This window comes from Anarrhichthys ocellatus, unplaced genomic scaffold (assembly GCF_004355925.1).
Source record: "Anarrhichthys ocellatus isolate YVR2014 unplaced genomic scaffold, GSC_Weel_1.0 scaffold9, whole genome shotgun sequence".
NCBI classification, from domain to species: Eukaryota; Metazoa; Chordata; class Actinopteri; order Perciformes; family Anarhichadidae; genus Anarrhichthys; species Anarrhichthys ocellatus.
In genome coordinates this window covers 4,178,723-4,206,130 of record NW_022280039.1, presented here as the reverse complement: position 1 = coordinate 4,206,130, position 27,408 = coordinate 4,178,723, and the positions used below count along the sequence as shown (strand labels likewise).

Below are 27,408 nucleotides of genomic sequence, written 5' to 3'. Positions count from 1 at the left end.
ACACACACACACACACACACACACACACACACACACACACACACACATTCACAAACATTCTCATACCAGTGGGTGATATAGGAGAGACAGCCTCTCTTTAGTGATGAACATACCTAAAAGAGAGGTCAAGGGGAGGGACCCTGAGTGACTCATCCATCCCTTAATCATGGTCCATTACAGCTTAAACACTCATTGGAATTTGAAGACAAAAAATAAATTCAGTTTGGCTTGTTTCTTCTACATTATGTTTGATATCTGAGCTAGAAGCATATCTCTGGTATAATCTTCACTGAGTGGAAATGACTAGCCATTATCCTAAAGTTCTGTTTGTGGTCATTGAGTTTAGGCTCTCTTTAACAGCTCAAAAAACGTACACTGTTGTTACCTTCATACTACATACTACATACCTACAACTAAGTAACTAAGGTAAGAGTTAAACCAGGATAAAACAGTACAATAGATGAAATGAAAAAAAACAGTCGATATGATAAAAATAAAATAATAAATAAATAAAATAAAATAATTTAGTCAAATAATTTAGTAAAATCAACAAAATAAAACAGTAAAGCGACGACATCACATAAAAGCCAGTCTGTAGAAATGTGTTTTAAGAAGTGATTTCAAAGAGATAACTGATTCTGCGAGCCTTCTCTCCTCGGGCAGGTCGTTCCAAAGCCGAGGGGCCCCGATCACCTTTCGTTTTCAGCCTCGACTTTGGAACAGCCAGAAGGGCCCCGCCTGAGGATCTAAGGCTGCGAGCTGGCTCATAGGGGGTCAACATTTCCTCTATATATGTTGGGGCCAGACCCATACGTGCTTTAAAAGTGATCTTAAAATCAGCTCTAAAACGAAAAGGGAGCCAGTGAAGAGAAGCCAGGATTGGGGTGATGTTGTCTGTTAAATATATAATATATATATATATAAAAGGTAACAGATCAGGGAGGCTGCAATATGCTCAGTCAACCTACCCTTTAGAAGTGAAGGTTAGAGCAACCATGTCAGTTTTTCCATGGCGGTTAGACTTGTAAAACACATCCCATTTGATAATACCGACATCCAAACATCAGCCTCATTATTCTGCTTTCAGGCTCTGTGAGTGAGATTGAATCACTCTTTTGACGTTTTTCCCAAAAGGCTTGCTTAACTGTCCAATAGCGCAACCATGATCTGTTAATAACATGTTTTATCAAGCTGCTCATATATTTTGACAACCTTGCTTACTCCATCCAAGCACAATCCAAACTATCTAACATCAATATTGCCTCAGCGGGCTGCAAGTCAAACATGCATTCAGAGTCAACAGTGCACATGACCACAGGAATGGAAACCTGTCAAGAGAGTAGCATTAGTCAACAGAGAAAACAGGAACATATGAATAACTCCCAAAGAAAGACTGAAGTCACCTTAACCTGCAACCTCATGTCCCTCTGGCTAGATGGCATAATTATCCATCAGTTGCTCTGGCCTTCTGCAGGGTGAGTTCTCTCATTTAATATGGGAACACACAGGCCTCGAACTATCTGACCCATTACTCAGCCAGCGTGGACAGACCACACGCCCATGTCTCTTGTACAGTAGAGCTCTTTTTTTCGGAGACAGAGAATTAGGAGCTAAAGTGGGTCATATCCTTGTTTCTAATGACTCCCTGTTTGACAAGAGCAGCCTTATGCTTTAATGAGCCTCAGTCCTGCATGGGGCAAACTGCATTTTTCTAATGTGGATCTCAGACTGCTGAGGGTTTAAGAACCTGGAGAAGGTTAAAAAGTATTTTAAAAGTGTCTCTGGGAAGTAAGTGCCTTTCTGTAAGCACTTTAGCGTTTTTGATGTGCAGACAAAAAAACGTTAATGAATGATGATGTGAGTTAAGAGGCTTCTTGGATTTGATAATGACATTGGAACAATTTGTTTTACTTGCATGCATTGCATTTTCTTTCCCCAGTAGTGAAAGTCAGGCTTTCATTTGCAGTATGATGGACTGGCAAAGGGTCATGTTTCATATTTGTAACTTTATCATGTTGATTACTTTTTTTACATCCATATGGCATGAATTAATGCCAATTTAATCTTCTTGCACAATAGATAAATATAGTTCAGTTTATAAATGTACCAGGAGACAACAGGTCTTCATAGAGGAAAGGTCTGTCTTAAAACAAGACATGCCCATAAGTACAATGGAACTGTTTTTCATTGCTGTATTAGTCATAGCGTTTTAAGTATCCTCTTTGTATTTTTTCAATTTAGTGATAAAACACTGTCATTTTGGATATTATCCTCTTGATTTGTCAAATTCAAACTGCACAACCCTCATATCAGCTTTATATATATATATATATATTTCTTAATTTTTTTACTAGAAACTTGAAACAATTAACTATCCTTCAGATAAAGTGAGGTATGGACTCTAAGCAGGTATCCGAAGTACTCATATTTTAAAACACTCACCTTATGATTCACCTGCACAATAACTTTATCATAGATCTGTGCTGTACGAGTGTGTGGCGATATATTGTATTCCTATAATGATGTTCTTAAAGTATTGCAAATAATAATACCGTTAACTGTAGTATAGCACACAACACTGCAGTATTGTGTCACCATGAAGATAAGAGCTTTGCTGTCTACTGTTCCATGTATGAAGAACTCTAAGAAAATGGTGAGTAAGAAAATAGTATCTTCATCATTTAGCTGTATTTTAATATGAACAAGGAAATGTTCTGCAGCCACATGGACAAAGGAGACAGGGAAATAAAGAGACCGTCAAACTGTGGAGTACTCAAACTATAGCACAGAGTTTATTGGGACTTGAAGGACACAGTGGGTTTGGCTTTCACATGCACTCAGCATCACATTAAGAATCCCTCATCGACCCTCTCCTCTCAATCCCTCCAAAATTGTGTATGTCTGTGTGTATTTGTGTTGACGCGTTCCCCAGCAAAACAAACATGACAGTCAGAGAATAAACAAAGTCCTGATGTCTGTGTGGGCATTGTCTGGGAGATCATGCTAACAAGGAGGCACTTCAGTCTCATTCAGAGTCTCTTTTTTTCCATATCAAGTATGCAGAAAAGAGAAGAAAAAAAAAAAAAGGCTGCTTGCTTGAGATCTGCAAGGACGATTAAAATGACTGCATGGACCAGCTCTCACTACGTCATAAAAGGAAAATATCACATTCTTAAAACAAGCAGAAGAGAGTGAGCTCTTCCTCTCTTTCAATTGGTTGTGCTGCTGCGAGAAGGCCACTTCTTTGTGTGGTGTCTGCGGGATCCTCTGGCGTCTTCCTCTGCTCTGACATGGATGAACTGGACCGATTAAAATAAAATTCTGATGAGATAAACCTTTTACGTAGTCGTTTATACCCTGATTATTACGGTTGGGCACAAACAAAAGATAGGCCTTATACATTTGTGAGGCTTTTTTTAAGAGCATGTTAAGTGTAAAGGAGCCAAATATAAAAACCTGTACATGTGACAACAATGGCGATGCAGCTATATGACTTAAATGGAAAAAAACTCATATGAGAGAGCAAGAACACTTTCGATTCAGACGCAGTAAACAAGCGGTGTTTTACAATATCAGTATAATAATGTGCCCTAATGATCAGAGGTAAAAACAAGTTAATTTGGAGAAGAAAGAGCATGGCAGCTTTAATTGTGCAACTTGTCAGGCTGAGTGCATGTGTTCCTCTCCACTCCATGGGGGACTGTGCAGAAAAATTGAGCAAAAAAAAAAAAAAGATTCAAGATTTCTGTTTCTGTACAGCATATTCATTTGTTTCCACATAATGCCAAATATAAAGTGACACTGAACCGATGGAGACGTCTGCGTGTCGTACGGTGTACGATGGTAACATCAGTGGAATGAGGTATGCAGAAGCGAAAAGGATCTGTCCATACTTACACTTGTCCATGCAATGAAAACACAACACGATTCTCACAATTCTGTCTTTGTATGTCTATCTGATTGTGTATGTATGTACTGCATGTATTAAGCGATATGATAAGTCTGTCGGCTCATATTTAGAGAAAGTGTATAAAACGGGTCACATGTTCTAATCCTCCTGTGGTTCTAAGTGACGTCTGAAAACCTTGAAAAAACAATAAATCAACATGACAACAGTATCACAAAACTAAACTGTAATCTTTGGCCTGAGCGTACGCAAGGCAATGTACTTTATGTGTTGAGGTTGTTGAGGTGATGTGTTCTGAATGTTTAGGAGTGATATTTGAGGTACAGTATGGGAGGTGGAAATGCAGAGAAAGAAATAAGTTACAGTAAGAGTTGTATAGACATGAAGCACAGAGGGGTGTAGATAGATGGAGAGATACAAGGTACAGGCCAGAAAGTAAAGGACTGGAAATGAGTGAAAAATAAATTCCTTTTCTAGAAAAACAAAAAATTCACCAAGACCCCATCGTCTATTCCCTGTGGTGGTCTCTATTATACAGTGGATCCCCTGAATATTAGCTTGTTTTCTATCCTTTTTTGTTGTCATCAACGTCAGTGGCTCTGTTCTATAGTCCAACAATCCTGAGGGTAAGTAATGTTTGTCCGAATATTTCCAAACGTCTTTGCAACATTGACCATCCCACTACAAATGCCTGGGTTCTCCGGGCCTGGTCACCCCCCACCCCCCCCCCCCCCCCCCATGGCCTGAACATTTAGGCTTTTAGACAGTCTGTCTCCGGCTGCTGCTCAGGCCCCGGCTGTGGACCAATAAGCAGCGGGGAAGCCCCTCAGAGCTCCTTCCCTTTGTGTGTGTGGGGCTCCCACACTGTCACTGTGCCACTAGGGGGCAGAGTTGGACATGGAGTCCACAGAGTTTACGCTGGAAGACTGCACACGACTGTGGGAAATGGACACCTCCGGGTGCTGCGTAGAAAGAGAAAGATAGATTTGTGTCAGCTAGTTTGTAAGTATTTATCAATATGTGTGTGTGTGTGTGTGTGTGTGTGTGTGTGTGTGTGTGTGTGTGTGTGTGTGTGTGTGTGTGTGTGTGTGTGTGTTCACTCACATGCCTCCTGAAGATCCTGTCCAGCAGGCTGCGTCTGGGCGGCTCTGGTGGCTGATTCCAGTCCAGATCTGGAGGTCTCGTCCCTTGAGGCCCAAACACATTCAAATCTCTGAAACACTCAGTTTCAATCATCTGAATAAGAGGAGAGAAAAAGACAGGAAAGAGAATATGTGTTGTACTTTGTTAAGTGAGGTCTTCCAGCAGTTACACAAACTGCACCGAGCATTTAAAGAAATCATATTAACACACTTACCTCATTCTGCCATGGGATGGAAACACTGCCTGTCGTAAATTTGGAGTAGAAGTCATTGTCAGTTTGGTCCAAATTTACTCCCTTGACTGTGGAGAACTGCTCTATGTCCAAAACATCCTTACAGTACACTGCCCGAGGCTGGGAAAGGGCAATGACCATGAACAAGATGAGGGTTGAGAGGAAAAACAGAAGACAAGTTTATCTAAAAAGATAATTTACAATCGTGGAATTTTACTTGCTTTTGTGGCCACTTCGGACCATTTAAGGTCCTAACAAAATACAGAAAAAGTAGCGTTTCAGAATATGTTTTGTGGGCAGAGAGCTCTATTTAAACATGCAGTATGTACTGTATTATACTCACATCAGGCACAAAGGGGGGCTCCACTATTCCTGCCTCCAGCCTCTTGAAGTTGATCTTTTTGAAGAACGAGTGGGCCTTCACACCCGCCGCAACGTCCGCCAGACACCCCAGCCTCTGCTTAGGGTCTTTGGTCAGCAGCTGAGTGAGCAGAAGCAAAGATGAATAATTAAATTAATCATCATTCATCCGTCTCTCCATACAAACATTTTTTGCGTCAACGCTTACCATTCTACAGATGGCCTTTGTGTCGTCTGTAAACTTGTCGTTATACTCCTCCTCCTCTTCCTGCACCCTCCTCTCCACCTCCTCCCGTTTCACTCGTTCTTTGCGGGCGCGGAAGGGCGATCGCCCGGCGGTCATCTCGTAAACAAGACAGCCCAGCCCCCACCAATCAGGACTCATGCCGTACTTTTCATTGTTTATCACCTCCGGAGCTGCAGAGGAGGGGAAATAGGTTGTTATGGTTTAAAGTTGGTAATTACTCAGGTAAATGTACTCACGGAAATGTTGATTACAGTATTTCTTACCCATGTAGCCCACAGTCCCCACCCTGCCTCTGATGAGTTCTCCCTCAGGCACTTTGATGGCCAGCCCCAGGTCAGAAATACGAATGTGTCCTGCAGCATAACAGTGGTGAGCATGATGCATTTCATTTATTCAAAGTTCAGTGGATTATAAAGCCTGCATGTGGTTTGAAATTGTCTTGCACAGTAAAAAATGCTGTGCTATGCAGTAACCAGTAATATAAACTGAAACTCACCATTGTCATCTAATAGGATATTCTCCGGTTTCAAATCCCTGCAAATAACACAGCATTTGTTAAAGGACAAAAGTATTAATTCACATGTTATAATCTATAGCATTTAAAAACTTGATGCAGGAAAGTTTTAAATTAATTCAAAAAAAAAAAAATTGAGCTGAACTACATTTCAGAATGCATTTAAGACCGTGTAACATATAGAGTGCTACCTATAGACGATGAATTCCTTGTGCAAATGATCCAGTCCACAGCAGATTTGTGCGGCGTAAAACTGGACCCTGTCTTTCTCGAAGCCCGGCGTGCCCATGTTGTAGGTGTGAAACTTCAGGTCTCCGCCGTTCATGATGGTCAGCACCAGACACAGAGCGTCTTTGGTCTCGTATGCGTACGCTAAGCTCACCTAGAAGAGAAGTGTTTTCTTGTATGTGTTAAATGGTATGCAAACAGGCATGCAGATAACCTTCAAACCCTTCTTTTACATTTTCTACTCACAACAAATCTACTGTTGACTTTCTCTAAAATCTGCTTCTCGTTGAGAGCCATGGACTCCCCTTTCCTCTTCTTTATCCTCTTCTTTTCCAGCTTCTTGCAGGCATACATCTTCCCTGTAGCTCTAACCTGGCAGGCACACACCTGAGGCGAAAAAAACAAAATGCTACGTATCTCTCACATTGCTGTCATTCAAAATCACAATACTTTAAGCATCATCATCCATATTTATTACAATCATCATCATCATCATCGTTTCTTACCTCTCCGAATCCCCCCTTCCCCAGCACTCTGTACTGTCTGAATGTGTCTTTAGTGATTGGTTGCCTGACAGAACACAGACACAGCAAAATCCATTAATAGATGCTCATATAGTATCGATTAGGACAGAGATGTTATCAACGGAACTCAATACCATCCTGAGTCTGTTTCCTGTGCAGAGGGTGGGGCCTCTTGTAAGCAATTTCACTTTCCAGACACGGATACAATCAGGGCTGCTCTAAAAGCCTGTTGTTTACTTCTAACTGCCTTTGATATGCACTCTGCATCAAATATTTTCCTGCCAAGAGTCATCATACTCCTCTAAAGAGTCTTTGAAGGGAAGCGTGACTTTATCCAAGTCAAGTTTCTTCACCTGCCATTTGCTTTGTTCTTCAAACTGATATGATGTCGTGGGAAATCACATCTGACAAGAGTTATTTCATGTGTTTGAATCAAAGTTGCAATGCAACAAAGTAAACTTCAGCAATAAACATTTTAATTCAATTTACATACATCCGACAATTCCAACAAAAACATTAAACATTTTGTAAAGCTAAAATATGTGGCAGCACTGTTGTATTGAACTGCATTAGATGGTACAGGTGAACCCAATTAAGTGGCCACTGATTGTATATTCAGTTGTATAATAATAATTTAAAAAAACTAATTTACCTCTCCTATGTAAACAACTTATATTAGATAATTTGCGTACCACTCCAGCATCTTCCACTGCAGGAATCGGTCAAAGTGCATGCTGTTCTGGTAGTCCAAGAATGGAGCTGCACTCAGGTAGTCATGGACGGTCCTGGTCCCACACAAAACAGATACAACTGAGAATACAATGCATGCTATAAATCAGTCAGCAATATTTGTGCTGTTTGTTACAAACATTCTTTTCATGAGGTAAAAAAAAAAAGGCAGCGAGAGAACAGGTGAGAGTCCAACAAACAGGTGAGAGGGAATAACAACAGAGTGGCGACTCACTTGAGGCAGTTGCTGAAGATCTCCCTACATGGGCTGAGCTCGAGGTTCTCTCTGCACTGTTCTGCAAAAACCTCTGCTATGTCTACCCGCTGAGGTGACTACATCAACCAATGCACACACACACACACACGCACACACAGACATAGGTGCACACATACACAAATACATTACTTATTATTACACACACACTACATCAGACTTAGGAGAAACACACTTAACTTTTCGTAGAGTATCAGCACATCATGCACATGCGCGCTGTGCAAACAGTACATTTGTTTATTTTGTACATTTAATGTGTAAGTTGACTACTACGCCCTTTGTAAGCACCCTTGTGAGTGTTTTTATTCAACATTATTGTCTGTTTAAACAGCACTGTAAAATGCTACTAAATTCACTTTTACTACAAAATGTGAAAGAAAAAAAGATCGAAAAATGTATCAGATAAAGAAACTTACTTGTTTTGAGAGAAAAGTCTTGATGATCTGGTCCCCTCTGCATTTTCTCTTTTCATCAGGTGTCACCTCATAGTCTTCCTAAATAATAAAACAAGTCATATCATAAACATTATTCTACAGCGTTATAAATATCAACAGATTACATGAAAGCACTGAATTTATCAGAATCAGAATCAGCTTTATTGGCCATGGATGCGTACTTCATCTTGTGCGCGTCAAGACCCACGTGTCTTACAGAAGATGTAGTTGTGCATCCAAAATGGATTTATTAACAATGACCTGACATTTTTAACTACAGACTTGTTTCTAATTAGAAACCAATTTAACTTGTGAGATTATACATTAATGACTTAAATAACGTTTGTAACTGAAAAATTGATGAACTGATGACAAACTATCCCCATTCACCTTTATTTGTGATCAAGTGAAACATCAGCAAAAGGACTTTTTCACAACTTGCCAACCAAATTCTTTTTAATAATGGTTAATAACTAATCTATTAAGAATATCAACATAATACAAGCATTAGTTACAACATCATAAAGGGTGACTTAACAGAAAGTGGTACCTATTTGTGCTATATACATAAAAGTGACAATGAAAAAGAAAACCTTTGACGAAAACAATTCAGCTGAATTGGTTGTGTAACTTGTCAGATAGAGTAGCTGCTGTTTAGTGGTGACGAGGACACACACCTCTCACTCTGTATCTCTGTGTCGCTGTCACTCTCACATAAACATATGCCGCTCTTGGCTTCATGTTCAACATATGAAGCTGTTGACACAAACAGTTTTGGATGTTCCACGCTGGACATATTGGACTCTCTCGCAGAGGCGCTCTGACACATTTCGTAGCCAGCACTTTTAACTTCTCAAAAAAGGGGGGAAGCAACATGCTGCCTGTGCTGCACGCTGGCCTCGTTCTATCTGGGGCTTTTTTTCCCAACATGGTCCTGTGTCGCTTGGCAACCACACAGTAAACACGGCGGGATTCCTTGAGGTCCTGGAGTGTCACAGTGTGTCACACCAGCATCACCAGTTTTCCACTACAAAACACACACACACACACACACACACACACACACACACACACACACACACTTGTATATATTCAGTACATATACACATAAGCTTGGAGCTTTAGGAAAAACAGGCTTTAAAAAGCCACAGCGTCACTGACACTTCGGAACAAAGCCAAAAGAAGACCAGAAATAAATACATACTGCATATATACAAATGTAGCAAACGTATAGGACTATGAGAGACATAGAGAGAGACGGGGGGGACGGGGGGACGGGGTTGAACTGTGATTGCTGCCAAATGTTGATTAACTGAGGCTTTGTTATCAGAGGCTCCAGAGAAATAACACACTCACACACAGACACACACTCATACAGAGTAAATGAGCTGTCTGACTCCCACCCTTTGCCAGCGGGGGGTCAGCCAAATGGAAAAGAAGACGCCCCTTTAGCCTTTTGGAAGCAGAGGGGATCCAACATACGCACACATAAAATGCACATACACTTTCTCATGATGTAAGAGAAACCACTGGAACCCCCAAGCACATTCCTTCCTCTGTTACCCCCCCTCCCACACACAATCCCACTTCCTCCTAAACACTCGTGTTCATGCTTTCTCATGGCTTACACACTCCTGCTCTGTTTTTTATCATTTTTTGTGAGCACAGCTGGAATACAAAACAAACAAGAAAAAAACAACACAAAAGGACACCGGACATCCTAGGTAATAACAATAACCACAGTCATAATTACATAAAAAACAACCACAAATCATTTGTGGCTGCAGGGTCCCTTTTCTACACTAGCAAGACTAACGTTTTTGTGTCCTCACCATTCCAAACAAAACAGCCATTTCATTCTTATTGGCAAAAGCTAAGGAGCTTTTAATTTCAAAGATGGCCCAAAATATGTGAAGTTTACTGCATGACCAGACAGAATGTGTTAAATTACTGATCATAGACTTTGATTACAAACAGGTGAACCATCAGTGAAAAGTTGATTAACTTTTCGCTGGAATGATGGAGACTGTGTGACAGTTATGTATACTCTTCAAACAAACGTCCAAGACCTTGTTCTTTAGTGCTGCATGCAGCTTGTCCGCCTCCGCCTGCTTAAGTCCTGATGTGTTCAGCAGAGCTCTGTTGTGTAGGATCTGATAGAAAAGGGAGACTGCCCTGCGAATAACTGGTTCTAATATATTTATTGCCTCCGGGGACTCGGAGTTAAGCATATGCTTCCTGACATAGTCTGTACATTGTGAATATCTACAAAACTTGCAGGGATATTGTAAACAGCTCATAACTTTGCAAATGAGGCAAAGTTCCCCGTAATATTTCATAGTAGCTTACTGCCAACGACAAAGCAGTTACTGCACTGCACTGCACACACACACACACACACACACACACACACACACACACACACACACACACACACATAAATGTTTCTGTACATCTGACTGATGAAAAACTAACATACTGTTTTATAGATTCTGTAAATGTACGATGTCCAAATTACATAATAAAACAGTTTCTCGTAAACCTCATAGCTGAAGAGGAATCACATGTTAATCACATGAATCACTTCAAATAGCACCTGCCTGGTTGTAATCACCCTCGGGCCTGGTTTATAGCTAGCTTGTAGAGTGGTGAGTATAAAGCTCAACACTGAGTGTGGCCTCATGGATTGCAGAATTAACACCAGCATGTGTTTCGGATGAGTGCCTGTAAGTGGTTTCCCCCTCGCAGAGGGTGATGGTCATTTTTAGGGCTGTGTGGTTGAAGGGGGGGGGTTTGGAAGGGGTGGTGTGGGAAACAATGCTGTCCTTTCTGTCCTGTCACATGCCCGCAAAGATATTCTGGGCATAGATAAAGGGTTAAATGTGTCATATGGGAGCTATTCGTCTAGACGCAAAGAGAGAGAATGGTGTGGGGGGACAACAACCCGGGGGAGGGGGATTCCGGCTGGTTGAATAATCACTACTCAGTTTAATTGTCTCCTCTTGCTGCATGACCTAGCATCAAGGTACTTTCAGGCTAAGCTGTAATGAAAGTGATTGCACTGAAAAAGTGGATGGGGCTGTTTTCCACACTTGCAGTAATCCAGGAAAGAGTGCTGCTTTTCCCACTGCTTGACCATTCCTGTTTATCCCTTCCTTACACTTTTGCTCTTGTGTTTTTTGGTTTGGGAAAGGATACCAAGTAACATATCTGTTATTAGAACCCTTACGCGTTCCTTAACTGCAGAAATCCAAAGTTTCAGAGGCCTGCTGTTCCTAGTTAAAGCTAGAGTTAGTGAACGGTCAATTTGTGGTTAAATGCTATGAATACAGACACTTTGATGGTAATTATTAAAAGGAAAAAGAGAGTTGATTATTCACTTGCCCCATATTTTCCTGGGGATATTCCAGGATTCGTAATGGCAAACTTCTAGCGAAAAAACACCCACTCAAAGTGAGTGTGCGTGTGTGTGTGTGTGTATGTGTGTGTGTGTGTGGGTGGGTGTACCAATGCGTCCAGTAGTTGGATGCATCGTTGCAGTTTAGGTCTGGTCTCACAGTAAAGACGAAACAGTAGCCGTCCGATAGGCTGTTTCTCACAGATGCTGACATAGTCCCTTTCTGCAGGAAAAACAAAAAGTACACACACTTTAAAACGCTGCCTTTTGAAACATCAATAGGCACACACACTCTCTTCCGATGAAGGTGAGCACACAAACACCTACCAATGTCGTTTCCGTGCTCAGTGCACTGGCTTATATGGGGGAAGCGAAGGATCTCCTTCCATTTTTTGCTCCTACCCTTCCGCTTTCCTCCTCCACCTGTGGCGACAGAGAGACAACCAGAGATGAAAAAATTATACTGAAAGAACTTAATAAAGTTGTCAAAGTTTATTTTCATCAGCGAGGAGCAAATGAAGGCCGAGCGGCTAAAGAGAGTAGGAGAAGGGTGGGAGGGGGCTCTCCCCTGAATGAAATCATAGTCTCTATGTGTGTATATAATTCATAGATTATGTCTCACTTCCTCCGTAAATCACTCCTTACGCTCTGCTGACTTTCTTCCTGACTCAGTTTTTTTGTGGAACAGTGTGTGTGTGTGTGTGTTTATGTCCACACAGACAGAAAGCCTATTCTGAACAGCTCAGTTCCCATCAGAACCCGGGAATTTGCCAGACTGGATTCCACGGCTCTGAATAATCATGCATCAGCTTCCTGCAGCAACGTGTACAAAAGTCCCTTACGTCCACCTCCTAAAGGGAAGCTTTCCATGCAGTCATCCATTAATCCAATTCATCTTGCCTCTCACATTTGACCACCTCAACATTTCCCATGCAAACCATGGTATAATCACCTCTGCCTTTTCCTCTTTGATACTGTTTAAACACAACTGTGAGAACTTATTCCACTGTTGTCCATCCATTCCAGCTTGCTGTGCCTTACGTCATGTTTGTCTCAGTTTTATTTTTTTCTTAATATGCAAAGACTGCTCTAATGAACTGACAGGGATTTCCTTTAACCACTCTCTGCAGTGGAAATTGGCTGCAAGCGGCTGGCCTGATGTGAGAGGCAACATTGAGAGTATGAGAGCAGGAGAAGCATGTGACAAGCGGACATCTTTAGGTAATAACCCAGGAATGCAAGAGGCGTCATGCTGGAGCCTCTGAGGGAAAGCTTTCACAGGTTTTCTCATCAGTTCTTCTGCATTACTGCCTCATCTCTCCCTCCTCTGCTGTTTTAAATTAATCTCAAATAATCTGCGTTGCCTTTCCAATATTATATGATACACACACTTGGACTAAAACTCAAGGCATTTAAATTAAACTCAACAATGTGAAGATTAAAGACTCAAAATCTGCATCTTTTGCAAGCATTTCTTGTGGCCAACAGGTGGATAGTAACCATTTCAAATATAATGACTGTGCCACAACAGTCTCATGAACCTGAATGTCAGTTTACTTCTTCTTTCTATTTCCACTGAAGAAAAAGTTGAATTCCCACAAAATATCAGGAAAGATTCAACACAGGTTTTGGTCAACGATTGCAGCTTATGTTAGAGCAGACAAACACACTTTTAAATCATTCCTCACACTTTTGATCCATAAAATCCACAAAAAAAATGGGGTTTTGAAGCTTGTAGGAACCCTTATAATAACTTCAGGTAGGGTATGTTTTTAGATAAAGGACCCTGCGTCACCACAGCTGACACACAGAGTGCAGCCATATCACCACGGACAAACACGAAGCTTGAATTTATTAATAGCTCAAGTCAAAATATCCCCTAAGAGAATCATTAACTCCCAGCACCTGATCCTCATCACCATTACTGTGTAGACCAAACGAGCTAAAAACAGGCACACTTCCTTATTTACTAAGCACCAGTTCTTCTCTGAAAACAATTAATATGTAAAGTAATGCTCCGCGGCTAAACCTCAGCGCACTCTGCTGTGTTGCTGCGTGGTCCAATGTGTTAATCTATTTCAATAAAACCAAAAACGGACGTCTGCCGAAAAGCACAACAGGAGAGTCAGTGGAGAGGGTCATTCCCCATGGGGGCCACCATGCTAAAAATGAATGCTACTGTAAGGCATTTGTGGATAAAAGTGTCCACCAAATGGTAGAGATTTCCTCTGAAGGGTCAACGCTATGTCAAATAATTGTACCAAACATCTGCGCTCCACCCAGGCATTCAACTTCTACACAATGCCGAGACAACCACAAATAATCCTCGTTTTTCTTTCAGTGTCCGGTTTTCTTTCCTTCTCACTACTCTCCATATATATTTTCCATTTTGTTCTCCTCCTCATCTTCCCCTTCCTCGAACATTCAGCTCTTTTTCTGTTTCCTGTAATCCATCTTTTTGTTTTCCAGACTCTTTTGAGGATTTTCTGTCACCATAACTTCTACATCATCGCTGGCAGCCAATGGCTGACCTCATTTGCCGCTTCAGGCCTATCGATCCCCTTTGTTTTAGAGTTCGATAAGGTCGCAAGTTTACAGCTTTATGGGCATATAAACAGCACATCGTTGTAGATGAGGTTCCCTTCCCCTTTGGCCTTTTGAACACTGAAACAAAGGTATATTCTGATGGTCACAAATAGGGGTGATGAAATTATCCAGTAGTTCATTGAAAAAAGAGCAAACTAATGTTGAAGACTAAAAAAAGTTGATGTTGCAGGAACATATTTGTTTTCTGCACTCTTAGTGAAGATGTTTAATTAAGGAGCCAAATATAGCATATTCATAAAGGCAAATAAAACCTTGAATGTCTTTCTTCATCTTTTGTGAAAAAAGTGAGTTAGGGTGTGGGAAAGTTTTAGTGGAGATAAAAACATCCAATCTGCTTGTCAATCTCTTACCAGCTACCCTGTCAGCATGCAAAATTTGTTGAGCTGCAACAAACTATTTTACTCCAGGAAGGAACATGAGGAACAGCAGAGGCTTGTTTGATGCAAAGACCTGAACGTCTGTACGCAAACACAACCAACCGCTCCAACAAACATGCAAATATCGTACATAAATTATTCATCTCCACATAAGAGACTCATCCATCTGGATGTAACAAGCAATTTCCTGTCTTTTGACATCTCTGATGTACAACCGTGATCGGTTCACATGAGTTCAAATTCTGTGTTGCATTGTTGGTGGCCGTCAGCTGCTGTATATCTGCCTACTAAAAGGGAGATATTTTGGCAAGATTTAACAAACTAAGTCGGGGGGGGTCAAGTTTACAAAAAGGATTGTGAATATCAACATAAAAGAAAGCACAGTGATTTTAAAACCAGGGTATGAAGCTGCAGGAAAAACAAAGCTTCACCTGTAAGTGTTAGTTATCACTAACAAAACTGGGCTATTAAAAGTATGAATATGCTCCTAAATGTCGTCCATAAACCCTTTGTACTTGCTCCCTCATTTCTTTCTTTATCTATTAGACAGTTCTCACTCTTTCATCATGTGTCACTTACACATGAGTAGAAGTATGCACTGGGCCGTGGGTACCCTGCACACAGGAACTTGTCAGTCTAATTTGTTCCATGAGGGCAGTGTGGTCGCCTTTTATTTATGTTTCTGCTTAACAGTTCTGACATCATGAAGGCATGTCAAGTGAAGCAAAAATAAGGTCAGAGAGGGAACGACATCCGTCTGGCGCGACACCAGGGGGTTACCGGCATCCCAAACATCTGTGTTTGTGTGTGCTCACATTGTTTCCTCTGTGACCTCTCTCTAGTAATATACTCGTGCTCAATTTAACACTATCGGGCAGCTCTACAGGCCCCCATCCATCCTCACATTAAAAAACTTCCCTGCTTAACTGTCAGGTTATATTCATAAAGTGTTGAAACACAAAATAAACTAGGACATCAACCGGTGTGTATCTCTCTCTCTCTCTCTCACTCTCTCTCTCTCTCTCTCTCTCTCTCTTTTTCTCGCACACACACACACACGGTCTCTTTGGTTTCAAACACCTCCACTTTACACCGTTACTCCAGACATGCAGTCAGATCTGCTGTGGACAATAAGCCGAAACCACATCCTGAAGCTCACGCTGTGCATCTGGCATGTATGTAACAACAACATCTGCAACAGAGTGTGCTGGCAGGAGCACAGTGAATATGTGCTGTTCTCTACACCTACACTCTTCAGAAAGGGAGATTTTGGTAGATTTCTGTGACTCTACGCATGCATCACAAACAACGGATAATCTCTTTCTGATCATCGTTTATTCTCACCTCACCTCCTTTGTCTGATCTGTTAAATGTCGGCCTCGCGGTTGAGTCACACCATGGTGGTCAGCGAGGTACCAACACAGTGAAGCCAACCAGTACCAGACGATAATACAAATGCCTTTGTTCTCTCAAAGTCTCCCATTTCTTTCTCTCCCACAACGTTCAACTGTTCAATACAAGGACATTATTTGCATTGCAGGTAAGGGCGCGCGTGATATTGTGCATGCAAAACATTAATGGTAAATAAATACACAATAAGCAGACTATCAAGCAATTTAAGAGAAGTTTGCATTGGCACTCGCTGTTAAACATTTTCTTCCTGCTTCTCAGAGCTCGGAAGAGCAATTCTTAACAACATACGGTTTCGATTTATCGCAAGAAACATCTAGATGCCACTGTTTTAGATGTCCATCTCTTGCAAAAAAAGACAGGGATGGAGTTGCTTGAAATACAATCACACTCCTCCAGATTGTGCTTTTTGTGGGTTGTGCAGCAAGTCCCGTGTTTGCAGGTTACTATGTATACAATATGAGCAGGGATGTAGAGATAAATAAAGATGGAAGATAATCAACTAAACTCTAATATACATCTGTACAAGCTAATGCATTCCAGCCAACATCACGGCAATAAATCAATTGTAAAAACCTGTACAAGTTCAGGTTTTTCATTGATTCAACCCTGTAGTACATTATGAGGCCTTATTATTTAGTACCTTGATCTCTATATGTGGAAAACCTGTTGTTAAACAATTTAGGGTTAGCTCTCAGGTTTAGTTTAATAAGTGTGTGTTTGTGTGTGTGTGGTCTGTGTGTCACAGGAAGCTGAGGGAAACGCTGCCCAGACCTGAGCAGGAGGGGAGGACTATAGCAGGAAGAAGCTCTTTGTTGCCCTGCTCGCCATGATGTCATGCCGGTCCCGCTCTGTTCAGCCGCCTTATTATCCCCCTGAACGAGCCTCTCTGTCCACATATTCCTCATTATCGCAATAATAACAGCATAATCCCGGCTGTAACATCTGCTAGCACTCTCAAAACAAATATCTGTGACGTACACCTTTTACCTGGCAACACTTGACTATTCTTTTGGCTGCAGCGGGGGTCACGTCAAATCACTTAAACTCATAAACTCAAAATTAGTCATAGACAATAAAGACCGATTTGATCAGCAGTATCTGTGCAGGCGCACAGCTGTATCCCGATGTGCCATTTGTGCTGTGTTGGCAATAACATTTGAATCTAACTTGACCTAACAATGTAGCTGTAAATAGCAGGAAAGCTACATGTTTTTAAGATTGATTTAGACATAAATTCAGTATGTGACATGATGTTCACTGCTACATTTACACAAAGCTTTAAGAAAAAATACACAACTGTGACTATATCCCTGTCTTTATGTCCTTGTAAATATTACTGCTATAAATAGCAACCAGGCCAAGGACAGGAGCAATGTGTTAATACAAACCGAGGTGGTCAAACCGGTCCATGACCTCAGAGCTTGTGAGCTGTGACAGTTGCCGCTAGAGTAACTGTGTCCGATTGTGAAGCGTGTTCATATGTGAACAAGCATGTGCGGGAAGGTAACCAGTGTCAAAACTCGCATGCAAGGGCAAAAATCTCACAAAGGCAGCAGAAGGCAGGGTACATATCCTGTCTGGGATAGAGTCATGTGCCACAAGTTTCCTGTTCTATAAATATATTAAATATGGAATGTGAAGAGGGGGGGAACATTCAATAGACTGAAATTATATAACCCACCAGGCCGTCCGATCAAAGCACCACACACAGCCCAGGGCACGCTGGGTAATACATGCTGTTTGCTCATCCATAAAGATCCAGGAGGACAGAGCATAGTCCACATGAGGCTAGCCATAATAGGGTGCTCCTACGCTCTGACAGTGTTTGTTCACCTCTATAAATGTTTTGATAAGGCGAAAACATTACGGCAAAGTTATCCAAAATCTCTAAGAGGGATGATTTTATTTCCTCTCGCTCGGAGTGAAACTCTGCAGTTACATCACAAGTGAGCAAACATCGAGGACAGTGCTTCCAATGAAAACAAGAGGTCCAACTTATCAAAGTGATGGAACACACTGCACTGTACTGTATGTGGATAGATCGCAGTGAACATGTGCGTTTGTACGCGCACAAAAACCCATCTCGGAAATAGGGTTAAAGTGATTACATTGCTCTTCTCGAGCTGTCCTCTCTCGCTGTTCTCCATTTCCTTTTTGTCCTCAAACACATTAGCACACACACTCTCTTTATGAAGATGTTTGTTCCACGTCTTGCTCCCGTGTTGACAGTCCATGTTCTTTTGTCCCTGTTATGGCAACATCCCTCAAAAGAACAAAAAAGGGACATGAGTGTGTGTTGTGGCCTTGACTGAGCTGAACTGCTGAGAGAAAGCAGCTGTTTCAGCTTTTACCTCATTTACCTGGTTTTCTGGGGCATTTTGGACTTACTCATGGGGCAATTTTGTTTGTCTTTTTTTCACTATCATCACAGCAAGCCTCTAGAAAAAGCAGTGGTTGTCTGGGATTTATTAGTTTTTTACAATATTTGATGACAGAAAGTCCTCTCTTTTTATTATCTTCAAATATGTAGCCTCATGTAATTTCAAAATGTCAAACCATATTGTGTACGAGTACACGACTTGCTAGGGATATGTTGAAAAAGTGCATAGTCTAGCATTTAGCTCCTCATACAGAAGGAGACATTAGGGAAAAAGCTTAGCTTATGAAGCATTATTGATTATCCCACGATTAATGCACATCAAATATTTATTGGATGTTCCATTAAAGAGATGTGGCAGCAATGCAGAGCACAGGAAGCAGGTTTCAAGGCTGCGCATGCATCAAGACACGATAAAATGCTGCATGAGTAATTACCTCTATGTCTAACGTGGTGAAAAAGTATATCATCAGTTTGGCTGCTCGGTGCATTCCTTGAGTACTTAAGTAGTCCAACTGATAAAATTCTAATTTTTTCTACATCCACTTTAGCCCACAGCCCACCTTGTCTACTTCCACTTTAAATAATGATCTCCTATATTTCCCAGAATTCCACTCGACAACCCCCGGAGAACAGGCGTGAACTTGTTGCATCCAGCGGAGTTATGTATACTGTATGTGTGGGTAGAGGCAGCAATAACAATAGAGATAGTAAGAGCCAGAGAGCAGAATTTTTCCACTCAAGAAAAAATGAGTCACACTCCTACTCAAAACACGGCGAGCCTTGTGGTGCGTTGATGATGGAGAAATGGGTATATCTGCTACTTTTTTGTTTATTTCTCCATGTAACAACTGGTAGAAAATGGGAAGCCAAGAAAAAGCCCTTGTGCTTTAATACTGAAGAACTCACAAAAAAAAAATGATGCAGAAAGCTTTCTTTCAATTTCAACTGAAACTGTGTTGAAAATATCTGAGCAAGAAATAATGACTTTATACCGTAACCTGCATGAATAAGACACAAAATCCAAATTGGTCCAAAAACAATTGGGTTTAAGAACATCTGAAACTAGAATTCCAAATAATATGGAAGCCTGTGTTTACGTATGTCCTGAAGTTGGGAAGGAGGTGCAGCCAAGATGGATTTATAATACTGAAAAACATTTAAACAAGACTAAGAGTATACGGTTATGCTATAGCAACTATGTGAGGCTGTACTTTGTCACAGTAGTGCTTTGAATAAATCTGGATGTCAGCTTGCTAACATGCTGTAGTTACGCAGTTAAAATGCTCATGCTACCATTTGATAATCAGCCCAAAGTACAGCTGAGGTTGATGGGAATGGCACTCGTTTTGCAAGCCGTTGGTCATAAAACAAAGTGTTGGACAAATTAAAATGCTGAGCTGATTGTGCTAGATGGAAATTCAAGGAACCACAAAAATGATTGCGGTTCATCCTGTGGGAAACATAAATCCATAACTCCGAACCAAATTTCAAAGCAATCCATCCAACATAAAATACAAAATGTCAACATGCTGGTGGTGCTAGACTGCAGCCACCGTCAGCAGACTTGGACTTCAAATATTCTAAATTAGAATATTTCAGTCTGGACCAAAGAAACCGACGCCGCTAGTATTTTTTGATGTCACTAACTCAATATTACCAGTTAGCAGTAGGCTAACCCCGACTGCCAGTACATTCTGTTGGTTCTAATGTTTAATGTCTAAGTGCTCCTGAAGCATGCATGCCGGGAAGTGAAAACATAAAAATAAAAAAAACTATCGCTTTTATAATCAAACATGAATCACCTCTAAGAGAGCTGATAAATAAGAGAGTCACGAACAGCCCTGCAGCTATTTGTAACTACATTTCTTACAGGTTTTCTTTTCCGATGCCTTGCTTCTTTCCCGTCAGAAGAACCAAGTGAGGAAACGACAAGCTGGTTTCCCGCTCGTGTATCTTACTCTCCCCTCCATTAAGGCTCTCTACCAAAGGAAAGTTGACGCCATTATATCATGGCTCCGTCCTTTCAGGAAGATCCTGAGGGAGGAGCACTCCAGGCAAGTGTTTTTGTTTGTGTGGAAGTGGGAGAGAAGTATGTGAGAGTCTACAGGATATTATTCATACTGGCATTACCATTAGCTGACAGGTGAAGGATCATACCTGTGTTGTGTGTGTGACAGTCATGGCTGCAGATTCAAGCAGGCATATTTCACTAGAATTCTGTCAGTACCAATAACAGCAGCTCCCCCAGTTGCTTCGACTTGCTGTGGCATTGCATGATGGAGCAACACCACCCCAACTCCCCCACCCCCCACCCGCCTGCAGCAGGAGCTCAAAGACACTGTGCACTGTGACCCAAATCGCTTGTAGAGACAAATACCTCATGCCTTTTATCTCATGTTATCTTGTATCATTTGTAGCTACTTGTAGTTACTGATCAGTTGACAACCCCCGGCTAATCTAAACATCCTCTTGAGAGTGCAATGGGGCCACACAAAATAAAGAAGAAAAGAAAAATCATGATAACATTGTACTTTGGGAGATCCCAAATGATTGGATACCACTATATGTAGTTACAAATCACGTACAGCTTTTCTCTATGGATTACCCCATTTACACTTTAGCACTGAAATTAGTCCAACATTCATTAAAAAACACTTAATTCTGGAACGATGTCAGATAATTGCAAGGTATTACCTATTACGTTTGATCTTCTTGATAAGCAACAGGCCCATTAAATTACTATTTTTGAGACATGTAATCATACGAAAGCTGCAAATAACCTTTACTTTCATTATAAGTCGACTAATTGATCGGTTTGGCCCTAGTCGGCTAAAATTTCTTTTGACAATTAATACTTTTTTTATGCTGAATGACTTATTTCCAAGAAACTTGTGAGCACATATCTAGTAAACACAACATTTGAAGTGATGCTTTTGTGTGATTCTTTGTGGAGAAACTAAGTTTTACGGATCTATTGATAAATTACTCCAATAGTGTGCTGATTATTTTCTCAATTAATTGCTGAGTCTATCAGATGTCAAAAACAGCAAAAAAAACATCCATCCCAGTTTCTCAGAGTCCAAGGTTACATCTTCGGTTGTCTCGTTTTTTTCCGACAGGAAGTCCACAACTGAAATAATATATTCAGTTTACAATCATATAAAACAGAAAATCAGCTAATTGCCTCACCGTGAAGCTGCAACCAACACATTTTGGGCATTTTACATGAAAAACTATGGAAACGATTAAACAATTATCCATGCAGATGCAGATTCATTCACTTTTGATCAAATAATTGATTGACTCATTTTTGCACATCTAAATTCTACTGTGAGTTTCATCCACAGCATACATAAGGTCCTTCATTTATTAAAGAGACTCCAAAAACAAATAAATATATCACTGTAAAGGGTCACAGTCATAACAAAGTCTTTCAAAACCAACTAGTCTGGTTCTTGGTCTGATGACATTATCTAAATCTGTTTAAGAAAATGATGAGTAAGGGGAAAAAAGTCAAACAAATGGAGAGAAGAGCTGCCATTTTGCCATCATCACATCATCATCATCATCATCATCATCATGTCTTTAGTACCTGGAAATAAACTAATCCTTCACTACTAAAGTGATTTTACCACAGCGATATCCTTAACATACTGGCTGCACTGTACGAAGCATTTCCCTGTACTAAACTACACACCAAATGTGACAGAGGTGATTTTTTATCTCGCAACCACAACCTCCAAAAACACGACAGCCCGAAAGCAAAAGCCAGCAGGCATCGGAGTGGAATTCAGTCTAGTAATAATAAATAACCCGGCTCTGCTACAGCAATTCAAGAAAGGCATCTGCATGCAGCAATGCAGTTTTCCCCCCCTTACTCTCATTCACTTCGACAGCCGATGACGTTTGTTCGCCTGGCTTGGATTCTGTGACTGCTGCCAGCAAGAGTTGTGAATGGGGAGGCAGACACGCACATTTTAAGTCCAGGGTCTACTGCACTGATGTTGCTCTTGTAAAGGCAGCTGGATTCAGGTTACATTTAAACAAAGGAATTAACCCCCACAACTCTCATCTGCTAACACACATAAATCTACAGCATATACCCTGGTGTTGAACCGGCAGCTCTCATTGAAAAGGCATTTTCCAACAGAGCTCACTGAAACAGAGAGCCATGAATAACGTCACAGAACTTCCTTTTTGATCTGCTGCGACCCCCAGTTTCCTCAGTTGACAAAGATCATGCAGACAGCAGAGCTTTTTAAGATTTGGTAACAGTATTGCAGCCGTCAGATGATACTCAGATGACCGGGCAGCAGATCGGGGTGTTTCATTTCACTGCATACTCACTCATCATCCATAAAGTATCTTCCGCAGAGACCGGAGAGCAGCTCCACAGGAAGATGGAGCTCGGATGGCAGTAGCCCACTCAGTTTGTTATGTAACAATCAATTTGATTAAATGGCTTATGGGCTGCATCTAACTGATAGTGTATTATACCATTTGGCTTTATGTAAGAGAGCGGTCACTTAACGAGATGGTTCAATATGATGAGAGCTGCTTTTTTTTCTATGGAAATCCATATGAGTTATATTTTCCACTCTGGGATTAACGTGAAATAGCATATTGGTTGTAAATCCTCTTTGAACTTAAAGTTTTAAACGAGTACCAGCTGGTTTTAATCTCCCATCTCTAAGTTCTCTAATCAATGAGAGGTGTCCACAAGGCAAAATCCAGATCTGTACCGTCAGATCTGTCCGTCACAGAAGAGCCAAAGAATGATGGAAGTTGGCACATGGCCTGTTTTGCAGCTCCTGGCCTGGGGATATCAAATCACTCTTTTATTTCTAGGCTTCCCTGCAACTCACACTGTTTTACTGGTATGGAAGGTGTGAGGACGCTGGCATAAAACACGGCAAAGATCGCAGTGGAAATTCGGCCTTGGGAGCATTTGGAAAGAGGATGCAAGCCTCTCGCTTCAGCTCTGGCTTAAGACGCACTCGCATATACAAACAGGAATAAACACTCTTTCTTCGCTCCATTCACATCCCCTCACTGTTGCTAGAATGTGAACCTAAAGTGAGCCTCTGTGTAGCACGAGAGTTAGCAGCAGCACATCGGGATCTCTTTGGCACTGGGCCCTGTAAGATAAAACCTCCAATGAGTCACACAGTTAAAGGACACTCACAACAACCTGTGACACGTTTTAATGTGTGCAGTGCAACACATTTGAACTCAACTGTTGATCTGCATTTGTAGGGCCAGTAATCAAGCTGCAGAGAAAGTCGTGCTTCAGCTTTAACTCAAAGAACCTTCTCAGCCCTTAATGTGAATTTGTAAAAGGCCCTTTCTTTCCCACACACAGTCAAGGCACGGTCTGGATGAGCACCGATGGAGTTGCTGGGACAAGCAAGATCTGCCATGGGTCATTAACTGCTCTTATTAATTCAAGAAGCTAAATTCACAAGCCCAGTCGTACGCCGCCCCCAGAAAACAAAATGTCCAGATCGACCCGCAGGTGAACGCATCCTTCGTTAAGGGTTTTGACAGCATGGCGGCTTCCTGTTTCACTTCATCACTCTGTTAATTCCCATGACTCTCTCTCTGCCCTCTTTGCAGACCAGCCCCCTTTTTCTCCCAAGTATGTCATCATGTGGGATAAATAGAAGGAGCTGCCAGAGGTGCACAGGCTTCTCCTGCGTCACCTCGCAACAGCACAGAGACTGTTGCCACATGGAACCACATGCTGCCTGAAACCAAACTTGTGGGTGCACTTGTAAATGTGTGTGCCACAACAATGAGTTAGGCCTATTTAGAAGAATTTCTAGTAAAAAATGTCATAAAATATTCTGAAAAGACACAAGTATTACACATATATTTATACTTGCTTAAGGAAGTATAATGCTGGTGGATTTTTTTCTTTAACCCACTTGTTCCCAAAACAGGTTTAGGGACCCCCAGAAGACCCCCGGGGAAAACAGCTAGTAATAACACTATATACCTTTATATTCCAGACTATCTGGCCTTCTCAGACATTGGACTGTTTCTGATAACCAGACTCTCTCAGTGCAGGCCCCATACATCGATTTCAACACCAGACACATCATCAGATCACCGTTCAAATGCCAGCCTCCCGACACGCATTTATTCTCTGTGCAAAGAGTTATTCCCTGCTGCACTCTGTGCCTCAGCATGTATAATGTTGCGAAAAAGCGCATTCATTTGCAGAAAGAGAAAGCGGATGTGGGATGCAGATCCCCCCCCACCCCTTGCCTATGTGGGAAAACGCATAGAATCTGTCAAAATCAGTGAGGATAAATAATGATCCATGAGATTGATTTAAGGTTAGAATTGATCACCAGACGGATTATTTTAAATGAGATGTGTCTTATTGCGTAAGACGCTTTTTCTGTGGCATCTGTAGGATTTACCTGCTGCTGTACTGAGCCCTACAGTCCGCAGACAGGGTACCTACTGCCGTCATTACGATGATTCCCACCTTTTTCTGCATATTAAGCGCAAACTGTCACGCAAAAGGTCTACTTACTAATTGCAGCTCTTTTATGTGCCAACTTACCCTCTCTCGCTTTTAGCAGTACAGTGTTGGCTACTATGTTCTCCAGCTCCATCAAAAAAAGAAATCCTAAATGCAGAGATTTTTCGGTTCACAAGCTTCTGCAGCGAAAACAACGTCCTTCAGCTTGTATGCAGTGTATATTTTCTTCACTCCTCGTCAGTATCCAAGCAAGTTTCACTCATATCAAAGTCATAATGGATAAAACAGGATGTCATAGATTTGCTTGCAATGTATGCTGGGCATGGTTCTTGTTGTGGGCTGGAAGTGCGGCGTTGCATTTCTACTCCAATCCCCCCAAAACCATTCCATGCGTAATTTGGCTGCGGAATCTCTCCGATACAGAGAATATTCAAGTCGGAGGCACCAATGTATGCGAACCGGATCCTTAACAGCGCTTCACCAGGACACTGCTAGCTTTACATTACAACAGCAGCGGTTGGTTGAGCGCTTCAGAAATGACATCAAGCGCGCGCCCCCCCCTCCCCTGTTGCTGCGTGATCAAAATGGGTTGGGCTTCTCTGTGGCAGCTGCGTCAAACCAGCGAGAGAAACAACTCCACCAGAAGTGAAGCAAAACTGTCAGCACAATAAGAGCATATACCCGTATTTCTTTCCTGGTAGTGCCCCATGTTGCATTATAGCCAGAACAAGAAGATGAAGGCTGCAAAAAGGGGGTGAAAGCACCAACCTATAGAGGTCTAACCAGCCACACCTCATGTGCAGAAGTTCTTCGTAACACATTATATAACTGGACATAGCTGCATGTCTGTGAAATCCTTGTTATAAAGCCAAATTCATGCTCGTTGTCTTCTTCATCTTGGTTTTAACTACACGTTGTCTCTACTGTAATGACACAAATGGGAGTAAAATCCGCAAATGACTGTAGTAGTGAAGATTGAGTGGGAATAAGGGCACCCTCTGGTGGTAGAACTTCTTCATAATTTACTACATAATATGATGGATACATTGCGTTATGCATCAATGCCCCTTGTTGTTTCGGGGCCCCTGTCAAAGAATGTTATCCTGTTACTTGTACAGTGGCTCTGCACACTGCTGAGATCAATGACATGAGCCATGATTGAATTGGTTCATACGGATGCAAGTTTCTATTTCAACAACACTTGTTTGTCATATTCAGGTCAGTAAGTCTGTGTCTTCATGTCGTATTGGTAGCACTTGAGAGAGTAGGATCCAAATTATAGGATTCCAAAAGTTTCTATATGCAACCTGTATTATCGTATATATTGTATGACAATTTTATATTTGAGTTGGGAGGCTCATATCTTGCATCATCTCCACAGCACCTAAAAGCAGTATATGTAGGCCTACATGATGTAACCTATGGGTTATTACCAGTGGCAGGGCAATAAAGACACTTTGTGTCCCTTGCATGTTTACACTGTTCAATATTTGCTCTCCTGATTAATGTATGCCCCTGTAATGCTTCCTGTAATTGTAAGGACTTTTACTTTGAAGGTTGACCGGTATTCATGTTTTAACTGCACACACCTTGACATTTTTCTGGAAACACTTTATTTTTTTTGTGCATGCAGGCTGCTGTGGTGTTCCCTGTAAAATATAAAAAATTAAAGACTTAAAGAGTTCATAACACCCAGTAGCGCCTATCTGCCCGTAGCTTCAACCACTGCAAAAGGGCGATCTTAACTCGCCCTGTTCTTCCAACCGATTAACAGGCTGGTTATTGACCGATGATGGCAGATAGGATCGACTTCTCCGGACGCGCTCTTATCTTTATAAACAGAACATACGCGGTAGTTTGATGCACTGATATGACGCATGTCTACATTGAATTAATCAATTATGCCCTCTCCTTGGAGGCATAACAAATGCACGGGTCGCACGTTTGATTCATAGACTGTATGGGTTGGATGTCACATTGCAGCGTGCGACGTGGTCTGCATGGTCACATTGTGGCGCCATCACACAGGACCAATAGGGAACTGGCTGCAATCGTCCCCAAATACTGTATTTCAGCACGTAATGCCTTACTAATGCATCACATTCAACAAAACAGAATGGGCAACATGGTCAGATGGTATATGACACAA

The 27,408-nt window shown here is 41.5% G+C and overlaps 1 protein-coding gene across 1 annotated transcript; it reads right to left on the bottom strand.

The window, feature by feature from the left end:
* Nucleotides 1-2,767: 2,767 nt before the first annotated feature.
* On the bottom strand, nucleotides 2,768-25,820 carry grk5l (G protein-coupled receptor kinase 5 like). Its single transcript, XM_031849185.1, has 16 exons — nucleotides 25,341-25,820; nucleotides 12,317-12,412; nucleotides 12,100-12,212; nucleotides 8,575-8,652; nucleotides 8,120-8,217; nucleotides 7,848-7,940; nucleotides 7,138-7,201; nucleotides 6,878-7,018; nucleotides 6,595-6,785; nucleotides 6,386-6,423; nucleotides 6,153-6,242; nucleotides 5,851-6,059; nucleotides 5,626-5,763; nucleotides 5,265-5,402; nucleotides 5,012-5,143; nucleotides 2,768-4,869 (listed from the first exon to the last, which is right to left on the bottom strand). The coding sequence occupies exons 1-16, from the start codon at nucleotides 25,390-25,392 to the stop codon at nucleotides 4,786-4,788; spliced, it is 1,755 nt and encodes a 584-aa protein (XP_031705045.1). The 5' UTR covers nucleotides 25,393-25,820; the 3' UTR covers nucleotides 2,768-4,785.
* Between the last annotated feature and the right edge of the window lie 1,588 nt (nucleotides 25,821-27,408).

What these genes read in the sequence shown, in the direction of transcription:
- grk5l (XM_031849185.1), bottom strand. Translation starts at nt 25,392, where the DNA reads ATGGAGCTGGAGAACATAGTAGCCAACACTGTACTGCTAAAAGCGAGA. An exon ending in GGGGACTGTGGGCTACATGG is followed by an intron (nt 6,060 to 6,152) that starts GTAAGAAATACT and finishes CCTCCTCTGCAG; the next exon opens with CTCCGGAGGTGATAAACAAT. An exon ending in AGCCCCCCTTTGTGCCTGAT is followed by an intron (nt 5,403 to 5,625) that starts GTGAGTATAATA and finishes GCCCTTTCCCAG; the next exon opens with CCTCGGGCAGTGTACTGTAA.